At 39.3% G+C, this 11,446-nt stretch overlaps 1 protein-coding gene across 1 annotated transcript; it reads left to right on the top strand.

The window, feature by feature from the left end:
• Positions 1–342: 342 nt before the first annotated feature.
• On the top strand, positions 343–9,447 carry LOC117984847 (apyrase-like). The gene is made up of 11 exons (XM_034971506.2): positions 343–903; positions 3,499–3,721; positions 4,246–4,443; positions 4,663–4,793; positions 5,627–5,777; positions 6,134–6,260; positions 6,880–7,037; positions 7,497–7,575; positions 7,987–8,145; positions 8,456–8,613; positions 9,225–9,447. Exons 1-11 carry the CDS (start codon positions 782–784, stop codon positions 9,351–9,353), a joined length of 1,635 nt encoding a protein of 544 aa, XP_034827397.1. The 5' UTR covers positions 343–781; the 3' UTR covers positions 9,354–9,447.
• Positions 9,448–11,446: the final 1,999 nt, after the last annotated feature.

Genomic DNA, 11,446 nt, shown 5'->3' with positions numbered 1-11,446 from the left:
AGAAATGAAATCTGATTTCTTTTATACATGGACCGCGTCCAGCCGATTTTGAGCAACTCACCCACTAGTACTAAAATATACAAAAATCGTGCGTTTTTGTACGAGTACCTATTTGCATGCATGAAAAGAACGCGAAGCCTGTACGTAACGCCTGTGTAAAAATTAAGATTGCTTTAACAATAACGCGCTATGACGGGTTACTGCCTTAGATGAATTAAACACATTCAACCAAGGACACTTCTTATCGGGCGCGGCGACAACCTCCCTTCTACAATACTTCTGTATTTAAGTACTTAATTATTCTGACTTATTTAGTGTAAATGCTGCAAAAAAGGCTGAAGCCAAGTCTGTAATGTATGTTCATTGTTTAGTAGCGGAGTAGCGAGCAACGGCCACGTGAGTTTGGGTGTCAATGTGTCATGTCGGCCGTAGCCCGTACCTACGTACAGCTATAAGTCTAGCAAATTGCTAATGCGCGTGGCCGCCATTTTAGTGACGTCAGCACTAGACTGAAGTTTCGAGCTGATGGTATATTTTTATTTCGGCTGACGTCAAAATGACTTCATTTCGATGTTAATGAGACATGGTTCCAGCGCAATAGCAATTTGCGAGACTTATATCTATCGATCCGTCATCATAGTAGGTACGAACCATTAGTTTGCGCATGACTTTAACTGTATATCATTCATTTACATTATCAAGTGTCAGTTCAACTCAGTGATTGTAGAAACGTCGAATCGCGAGCAAGTTTTGCTGTTGAAATGTCAAAGTTGTTTACGAAATGGGCTCGTTTGTGCTAAAAGGTTTTCTTTTAAATTTCATGGTCAGTTTTGTATTTACTTCCGCGTTGCCATTAGAAGATTATGATTTGAATATTATTCATTACAATGATTTTCATGCCAGGTATATTTTTGAATACTTAGTAGGACTAGTAGGTAACGGCATAGTATATTATTTAAATCTATATGTGTATATAGTCTTATGTATGTCTATTATATTTTATTTGTATGTATAAGTGTATTAATAATATGTATTTTATATTCTTATTATATGGTTTAGTTTATTTAGCTATTGGTATTTAGGTTTATTATGCACCACCTCCCATTGTCCATTTGTTCGTTTACTCCTTAGCGTTAAGGTTGTCTGGAAGAGATCGCTATTTAGCGATAAGACCGCCTTTTTGTACCTACTTTTTAAGATTTCTTTTTGTAACCTGTCATTTGTGTTTCTGTGGTGCAATAAAGTATATACATACATACATACTTTTTGACGATCTCCCTGGCGCAGTGGTAAGCCCTGTGATTTTATTAGTGGGAGGTCCCGGGTGCGATTACCGGCAGGGGTTTGGAATTTTATAATTTCTAAATTTCTGGTCTGGTCTGGTGGGAGATTTCGGCCGTGGCTATAAGTTACCACCCAAAAGTTAGGCAAAGCCGTGCTGCCAAGCGATTTAGCGTTCCGCTACGATGTCGTGTAGACTAAAGGGGTAGGTATGGACTTAATATATACTGCCATACTCTTTCCAGGTTAGCCCGCTTCCATTTTAGATTGCATCATCACTTACCACCAGGTGAGATTGCAATCACGGGCTTGTATCTGACTAATAAAAACTTCCCCGTATTTCTGCCTCTAGCTTTTATTCCTGCAATCCTTATATTCCTTATCTGTCTCACATCTCTTATTTAAAGATGAAAAATTAAATGATTGAAAAGATCTCTTACTTATTACCTAGTCATACTTTTCGTAAATAACGATCTGGGATGCATGGGATACGATTTTAAGGAAGTAGGTACGTAGGTAGGTAATAATTAATTCTATGTATCTGACCTGATATAGGTCACATAGGTAGTGCCTGTTGACTGTAGGTACCTACGTCAAGCAATAATAATTCTTGATGTTACTATTCCACATGATATGGTAACCTAGTCAAAGCAGAAAAGGAAAAAGTACCTATCGAAATACCTGGATCTGGCTCATTACCCCGCTTGCCATCTCGAGGTGTCGCGGACTAAACCTACGTAATTCTAAAGGTTGTTTTGGAATTTGGAAAGCTACATCGTTTAAAACATCTGTATCTACTAGAAACATCTGTAGGTACCTATACCTACCTATATGTGCAAATTTTTAACATAATAAAGAAATTAATTTTAAAATAAGACAAGTATAGTTAGGTACCTACCTATTATACTTACTTAGCAAAAAATAAATATTATCAAAATTCAAAACACAACCTTTCTTTTTCGTCATTAATGTAGCTTCATGTACCTACATATTTTGGTCGTTAACATTTATTTTAATAGTCACAGTAATTACTATAATAACTAAACCTATAGTAAAATTGTGTCTATTAAGATTACACTCCAACGCGCTTTTCCATTGCCCCATGAAACTTCTTTTTAGGGCATATTACCCTATTGCGATATTGTATTTTTTTTAAAGCTTATTTACGCAAATAAGCTTTAAAAAAAATACAATATCGCAAAACCAACAACGTGGAGGCATACTTTAAGAGAGAGCTTTATATAGAGACTTTATATAAAAAGTTTATCTGTGTTTTGTCCCCAACACAGGAAGGAAAGATCAACGACTATGAAGTTTCGATCACGGAGGCTTTTGGAACACGTAATAAAGGTGTAAAAAAATCTTACATCAATGTATAGTCTAATTTTTTTACATTTTCTTCGGAATAGTATTAGAAATCACGCCATGCACTGCCAGACACACCACTGATTTGCCCGTGGTCAACTAGCAGTTGACACGGGTTACGTATATCTAAAATGGTTGACAGGGGCATTTTATGTCGTGGCAACCCCCTGCCAGACTAACAATTTATTTATTAAACTTTAAGGGTGTCTGGCAGGGGGTTGTATACTAATAATTAGTATCTGTCGTCATTTCTATGTAAACCGTACCTCAACCTTGTTTATTTTTAAGTTACTATTTACTAAGTATAATAAAAATTAAATTTATGATAATTACTATATATCACAGTCTCAGACAGATTTGCGTCTGTACAGATAAAACTGTATAAAATTTGTGATTTTCATCCATCGATGTTTTGATCTCGCTACGTTTAGGATTATATTTCGAACCACTCCTTCGCTTGATTAATTCAGTACAAACATTCGCGCCAAATAACAACTTTGCAGCCTTGAATACAAATTACTGTAATGATATTGATAAGGGCATATATATAAACGAGTGAAAGCCTCAATAGCTCAACGGTTAAAGGAGCGGACTGAAAACCGAAAGGTCGACGGTTCAAACGCCACCCGTTGCACTATTGTCGTACCTACTCCTAGCACAAGGGAATTTTTATTAGTCAGCATGATAAACTTGGCTAATATAAAAAAAAACTCAAATTTCAGGTTTGAAGAAAACTTATTTTGAAATACTGAAATGTGCGAAAACTTGAGGGCGAATAGGTACAAATACTGAAAACGGTGATGAAAATACAAATCTCAACCTATCACGGACTATACTTCTTTCTATATTTAGATTCGAAGAAACATCAGTAGAAACTCCAACATGCCGGGTCAACAACAACTCCTGCCTAGGCGGCTTTCCAAGGCTCTACAAGAAGATCGAATCGCTACGGCAGAAAAAGCCGAACTCTATACTGCTGAATGCAGGCGACAGCTTCCAAGGCACCTACTGGTATACGCTGCTTAAATGGAATATTACACAGGAGTTCATGAATCTTTTGGAACATGATGCTCATGTAAGTAACCAATTAGCCTTATCGTAGGTATCTAGTATTGTCGTAGTCTTGTCGTAGCCCTATCGTATTCTTGTCGTCGTTTAATCGTAAGGGCGTTTACGCCGGCATTCATTCAATCCGAGTCTGTGAAAAAATGTTTCGAAGTAGTCATAGAACTATTTGTATGGTTAATGGTAGCTTATCACATATTAAGTATGACGTACAACACGCGGCAGAAAGTAATGTACCTTTAGAAGGAGATATCAGATTTGTAGAGCATTCTCTCTGTCGTTGAGACCGACAAAACGTCATATAGGTATGAGTGACAGAGACAACGCTCTACAAAGTCGAAATGTCATTCTAAAGGCCGGTGTACATTAAAGAAAGAAAGAAAGAAAGAAAGAAAACTGTATTTTTTGAAAGTCGTGCCACACATCAGCAGTCATACCTAATATAGGTTTGGTTATCCTGACGGCTTTAGATGCTCTCCGATGCACTTCGAGACGTTGGCGGGGTGACCTAAAAGAGTGACACTATATTTACAGGCAATCGGCAACCACGAGTTCGATGACGGCCCACAAGGCTTGGCTCCATACCTGAGAACCCTAAGAGCACCAGCTCTGGCAGCCAACATGGATACTAGCAAAGAGCCTATCTTGCAAGGCTTGTATCTACCGTACATCATCATCGAGCGGAAGAAGAGGAAAATTGGTATTATAGGACTTATTACTCCAGACACTAAGGTAAGAGTTCAATTTTTCTAAAAAGTGGCAGGCAGGGCATTTAAAAAAAATACATCATACTAGCTTATGCTCGCGACTTCGTCCGCATGGACTGCATAAATTTCAAACCCCTATTTAACCCACTTGGGGGTGGAACTTCGAAAAATCCTTTCTTAGGCGATACCTACTCTTTACAAAGATCACACTAGTTTATAATATGGGTACTGATTATTTTTGCAGATTTCATCGTGGGCTGGTAATGTGGAGTTCACTGACCCGCTGGAAGCTGCGAAGCGGGAAGCTAAAGAGCTTAATGATCAGGGAGTTGATATAATCATTGTACTGTCACATTGCGGCCTCGATGTTGACAAGTGAGTGTTATTGTTTCACAGTAACTAAATCTGGACACAATTGCGGAACGAGCTCAAACTGGAAATGTGTTTGGTTCCTTACCCAAAGGGTAACAACGTCACCCTATTACCACTTGACACTTACTAACACTCCGCTGTCCGTCCAACGTCTGTCTGTCAGCGGGCTATATTTCGCACATATTTCGTGAACCGTAGTAGGTATAGAACTACAGAGCACAGAATATATACAGTAACCGGCAGGAAATATTGTACATTGACTATTAGAAAGAGGATTCGGCTTCGTAGAGCGTTGTCTCTGCCACTCATACCTATGTGACGTTTAGTCGGTCGCAACAACAGAGACAAACGCTCTACGAAACCGCTATCTCTTTCTAAAGGTCGATATATACAATATTTTCTGCCAGCTACTGTATTTCTATTGACGCTATAACAACGAATAATAAAAAATTCTAGTATCCAGTATCTGGACGAAACTATAAGGGAACTGTAGAACCTAAAAAAAAATATTAATATCTGAGCGGTGGTAGGCGAGTTAGTGGTTAAGACATCGACCTATTCGGGACACCGGGGCTCTAACTTTGATCCTCGGGCATTTTTCAGCAATTAAATATCACGTCTTGCTTTAAACAGGGAACAAAAACATTGGGAGGAGACCTGCGTGCCTGAAAGTTCTTTTGTTCTCAATGGTGTATGAAGTCTGCTAGTCCACATTTGGCGTGTTGGAATATAGTCTACGCTTCTCATTTTGAGAGGAGGTCCGTTTGGTCCGAATGGTTTGAGCTGATGATGACGATCAATATAAAATTCTTAGATTACTAAATTTTGATTTACAGGAAAATCGCACGGGACTCCGGCGAGTACATAGACATCATAGTTGGTGGTCACTCGCATTCTTTGCTCTGGAACGGACCGGCCCCCAGCGGTGAAGCAGTGGCAGGGCCTTACCCTGTGTTTGTTGAGTCTTCCGCTAATAAAAAACATAAGGTTCCTAATTATTTTTAATTAAAAGTCGTAATAAAAAAATTTTAAACTCGGCTGTCATATAAAAAAAATTACTTTTAAAATATTGTCGCCATATTGATTTTTTTTCATTCGGGTTCAATCATTCGAGTTTCATTCGGGATGATGTGAGAATTCCAACGACGCTTTAGGTCTTTTTTTAAGAAACCAATTTTGGCATTTTAAAATTGTTTTCACAATAAAATACCTAAAGGTTCCTAAGACATTTTCCCTCTATCTCCTATGTTTTTGGATTTCCCCGTACTGTGCCAGTAAAAAAAACACACTGTATATCAAGATTCAAGTTCTTTAGGAGGTATTCGAACTTTATTTCGTTTAAGGTAGTGATAGTCCAAGCATCAGCATACGGCAAGTACATGGGCAACCTGAAAGTTTATTTCAACTACTGCGGGGATTTCGTCAGGTGGGAGGGGGGGCCGATTTTCCTCGACAGAAATGAGCCAGAAGGTAATTTTTTTTAGATACCTAGAATGATCGCAAAAAAAAAGTAGGATGTAGTCCAATTTGAAATTACAACATAGTGGTTTGAGCAGGTCATAGACCAAGGATTAAATACACTAGCGCTAGCCTGGCTGGATCTGTTTATGTACAATACGCAGTCAGACATATACCATCAGCTCGAAACTTCAGTCTAGTGCTGACGTCACTAAAGTGGCGGCCACGCGCTTTAGCAATTTTCGGGACTTTTACAAGTGGAACGGTGCGAGAGAGGTGTGATAACGTGACGCGAGAGCTCAGTGATTCGTCAAACGTGACAACTGTCATCCTCCCGCACTGCTCACTATCGCAGGAGCCTAAAGGTATACCAGGAGTGAACGAGCTATACGCTTACCTTTAGTTAAGTCCGATTGCTTCTTGTCTTATAAACTACTTCTTACAGTGCGACAAGGTTCTTTTGGCGCGTGGCGAAAATCGGAACTAACGTTGTCGTCAAGTGTCCGCTTTGTTCTTGTTTGAAAAAAAAAATTAGTCTAAGCCTTTGTACTCCAACCTTGACTCCAACAGCACCCCCCAGTCAAGTGCCAACTGCCAAGAGAGCCTTGTCGCACTGTATCTGCTTTTATAGATTTGGATATTAAAGCAAGACTAGCACCCTACGCCGACATGGTCCACAGAGCGGAACAAGTAGTGATAGGCGAGAGTGAAACTACACTAAACCTCGAGGACTGTATGTTTGGAGAGTGCGCTATAGGGAACCTGCTGGTGGACGCTATGGCTGAATATGTAAGTACATCACTACCACTTGTATGAGTAATGCCGATGTACCTGCGCAGTAATCTTATTTTTGAATGGCGTGAAAATATCTCAGCCAATCATAGCGCGCATCCGCCCGCTATTGGTGGTTAGCCTATGCGCCAACGCGACGTATAGAGAAAAGCTGACTAACTGACTGACTGATCTATCAAAGTACAGCTCAAATTTTTGAACGGATCTAGCTGAAATTTGACATGCATTGATTATGATGTAGACATCTGCTAAGAAATATTTTTTGAAAATTCAACCCATAGGAGGGTGGTTTGAAATTTGTGTAGTCCACGCGGATGGAGCTAGTTTTTCAGCCAATGCTTATGAAATTGTACCTATGCTTATTTAGGCTACCAAAAATATCCATATCTGCTTTCCATTTTGTGTTATTGTTGTTAAGCTCTGCTTGTTTAGTATTAAGTATATTATTTTATACAGGCAAAGACCTTACGGCCGGAGTTCCATCACATAGCGTTCGTTCAGCGTGACAACATCAGATCTCCGATACCTAGTGGTCGTAAGTATTATTATTTTGCGTTTGAAAGATAAGATGGCAATCGGGGGGGGGGGCGCACACCCGCACAGCACCCGTGCTAGCCCAGTGCGGGAGAGCGTGGGTGTGCGGAGTGTCTCCCCAGCCTCATACTCTGACTGCCATCTAAAATTCAAGCGTAGCACGACGTCGTAACAGATCATGTGGCATGGTACAGCGATTTCTATGTTGGATGACGCAGCGGCACCGATCATATTATTTAGTATAGTATGTGTTTGATGGCGCTTTTGGAACGCCCTATGTCCAGCAGTGGACGCATATAGGCTGATGAAATGGAATGGAATATTAAAATCGCCTTTTCTTTTCTCGTACCTTTCTCTTTTCTCTGGAGATGTGAAACCCTAAAAAAAGAAGTAATTAATTATTTGTTTTCAGAAATAACTAGAGCTCTCATTTCCGATCTGTTGCCCTTCAACGACCGAGTTGAGATGTTCGAGCTTCAAGGCAAGGATGTTCTTTTGGCGCTGGAAAGGGGTGTATCCGACGCATGGGACATGAATCCTTTCAGAGGACCCAACGTGCTGCAAGTTGCAGGTATATCTTTTTTTAAGCCTGAACCAAAAAACGCGCACCCCAAATGTACGGAATTTTATTCTAGTCTTCAGCAATAATATGTGCCTCTCGGAAAAAGTTTTTTTGAAAAGAAAAGGGGTTTTTCCCTCTAATTTCAATATGGGTAGGTACTACTTACCTTCAAGTCAAGAGCAAATACGCATTTTCTAGGCAAGTGCGCTCCATGTTAGGGTGCATTTTCACTGGCCAGCAGGTCTGATTGCAGCCAAGCGCCAAATTAAAAAAAAATGCTATTCACCTCAATTATTCAATACAAGATTTCTGTCCACAGGTCTTCAAGTCACATACAATGTGTCGCTGCCAGAAGGCCAGCGTGTGACTTCCGTGTCCGTCGGCAACAGTAGAGATTTCAGCGTACCGCTGGACCCTTCAGTGTACTACCATGCCATAGCGCCGGCTTTTTTGGCTGGCGGTGGAGACGGATTCACGGTCAGAAATACTTTAGTATAGTACGCGAAATGGCAATCAGAGAGGGATAGTCGTGCCCACGCGCACAGCCCCCGTGCAAACCCGGTGCGGGCAAGCGCGGGTGACGTCCGGGTATGCAGGGCGTATCCCCGCCTCATACCCTGATTGCCATCTCAACTTGTCGCGGACTACATGATTACTAAAAGGTGGCTGCCACCTCTACTAACGTGTGACATACAAGCAGGATAGGGCCCACTTTTTGGTGATGTAACCCGAAAAATATATCCACAGATTCGCTCCCCTTTGACGGCTTTTACGTGTATTATTATATAAGAAGAGAGAGAGAGAGAGGGGGAGAGAGATAGAGAGAGAGTTAAGAAATAGGAGTTTATGCGATAGAAAGCGAGACATTTTTTTCAATTTTATGACGCAGTGCTGAATGAATTGCATTTTATTGCGTAGTAACAAGAGTTGCGTTTTTATAAAGGGTTAATTTTGACAGCCTGGTAGATTGGGTGGTTGAAAATACTATTATGGAAAAGTTGACTGATGTGTGGAGATACAAGCCTAAATCCAGCTCATACAGGGTCTAACATGCTGTATTTGAAGCTATAAAATATTTTCTCTTCTAGATGTTCAAAGAAGGCAAAAGGAACGTCGAAGTCGTCGCCAGCCGCGATCAGAAAGTTTTGGCAACTTACATTGAGAAGCATACACCAATTAATATATCTAAGGACGGACGAATAGTTGTTAATTCTTAGAATATTTTTTTACATTATACAAAATAATGTTTTAATAATCTGTTTTTCACTTTTATAGTACAAAATAATATTGTGTGTTGTTTAATAAATAATTGTGTCATAATATTTTCTTAAAATGTTTTATTTATTTTGTGTAAATATACTTAGTACTAAGTATATTTCCTTCTTCTTGGTTTGTGTTTGTTTATGGCTTTATGCTTGATCAAGAATCAGGAATTTTATTAAAATAGATTGGTATTATAATAACGATTATTATAGATATAGATTTATATTGCAGCTTATTGAAGTAGATTTAGTATTAGTTAAACTTCGTAATTTTTTATGAACCTAAGTGATGCTGGTAGGGTGATTTAGGTTTTCTAGATTAGGTATAAAAAATATAAAAAAAGTCCTATAATTTTGTAAAAGTTTACGATATATTGCAAATAAAACATCTGACTGACGCTAGATAGCTATTATGACGTAGATATCCACTAAGAGAGGATTTTTGAAAATCCAACCCCTAAGGAGGTAAAATAGGGGTTTGAAATTTGTGTAATCCACGCGGACGAAGTCGCGGGAATAAGCTAGTTGTAAATAAATATGTTCATTTTCCTTTTTTAGTGCAAGGCCAAAATCACTGATCGAAATAAAGAACGCAATATAATTAGGTATATAGGTATAGGTACCTATAGGTAAGTGGGTACGTGAGATAATTAGCATTTTTACTATCTCTGTGACTCATGCAGTATGACATAAATATAAAAATATATAGAGAGAGAGCCAGCGAGTGCCAGACCTTCGTTATTTTATAAAAGCTGAAAGTATCTCTGCGTATTGTCCCCAGCACAGAGGGGAACGATCAGCGACTATGAAGTTTGGATCATGGAGGCTTTAGGAGATAGCAGGTAATAAAAGTGTGAAAAATCTTACGTCAAAGTATAATTTATGAGCCTCTATCTATAACGTATTAGGTACTCTGACGTTAGATTTTTCACACCTTTATTACCTGTTATCTACCAAAGCCATGATCCAAACAAACATCCAAACAAACGTCCCTTCCAGTGTTGGGGACAATACGCAGATAAACTTTCAGCTTTTATGAAATAACGAAGGTTTGGCACGTGCTGGCTCTTAGTCCATCCAATACATATTATAGCAATTATTTTATTTAATACTAGATGATGCCCGCGACTTCGTCCGCGTGGATTTAGGTTTTTAAAAGCCCGTGGGAACTCTTTAATTTTCCGGGATAACCTACGTCCTTCCCCGTTATGCAAGCTATCTGTGTACCAAATTTCATCTCAATCGGTTATACTGTTGGGCCGTGAAAAGCTAGCAGACAGACAGACAGACAGACACACTTTCGCATTTATAATATTAGTATGGATGTCGAGATATAGCATAAATCAACAGGTGCATTACCTATGTGTATGTTTTTGTCCCTTCTTTTTAATATTCTAGTTTAGTTTTAATTTGCTAAGAACGTGCTGCGGCATGCAGCGCGGCGTGACTGGATAATATTAAAATGTGAAAGAGTGTTTGTTTATTGGTTTGTCCTTCAATCACGTTGCAACGGAGCAACTGATCAACGTGTTTTTTGCATGGATATAGTTAAAGATTTAGGTTTTTACCCCAGAAAAATCGAAATTATCATGCGATTTTTAAAAACCTAAATACATGCATGCAGACAAAGACGCGAACATCAACCAACAGAAAATAAACTCGCGAGCAAAGCATACTATAATATTATAAGTAAATGCGAAATTGTGTCTGTCTGTCTGCTGGCTTTTCGCAGCCCAACAGTTTAACCGATTTTGATGAACTTTGGTACAGAGTTCGCTTCGATCCCGGGAAAGGACATAGGCTACGTTTTATCCCAGAAAATCAAGGAAGTCACACGCGATTTTTAAAAACCTACATCCACGCGGATGTGATGTCGCGGGTATCATCTAGTACAAAATAAAAGTAACTATGTAGGCATGTAGCAGTGGCGTGCAGGTCATAGAGGCATAAATGCACTGCTTACCACAGTTGTAATAGCTCAAGGCATATTTTTCATTTTGACCTGCCAGTAAACAGGTTACTACCTAACTAATGCCTACCCTGGCTTC

The sequence above is a fragment of the Maniola hyperantus genome, chromosome 9 (assembly GCF_902806685.2).
Source record: "Maniola hyperantus chromosome 9, iAphHyp1.2, whole genome shotgun sequence".
NCBI lineage: Eukaryota > Metazoa > Arthropoda > Insecta > Lepidoptera > Nymphalidae > Maniola > Maniola hyperantus.
The sequence above is the reverse complement of the archived record's forward strand: the minus strand, read 5'-3'. Positions and strand labels throughout refer to the sequence as shown.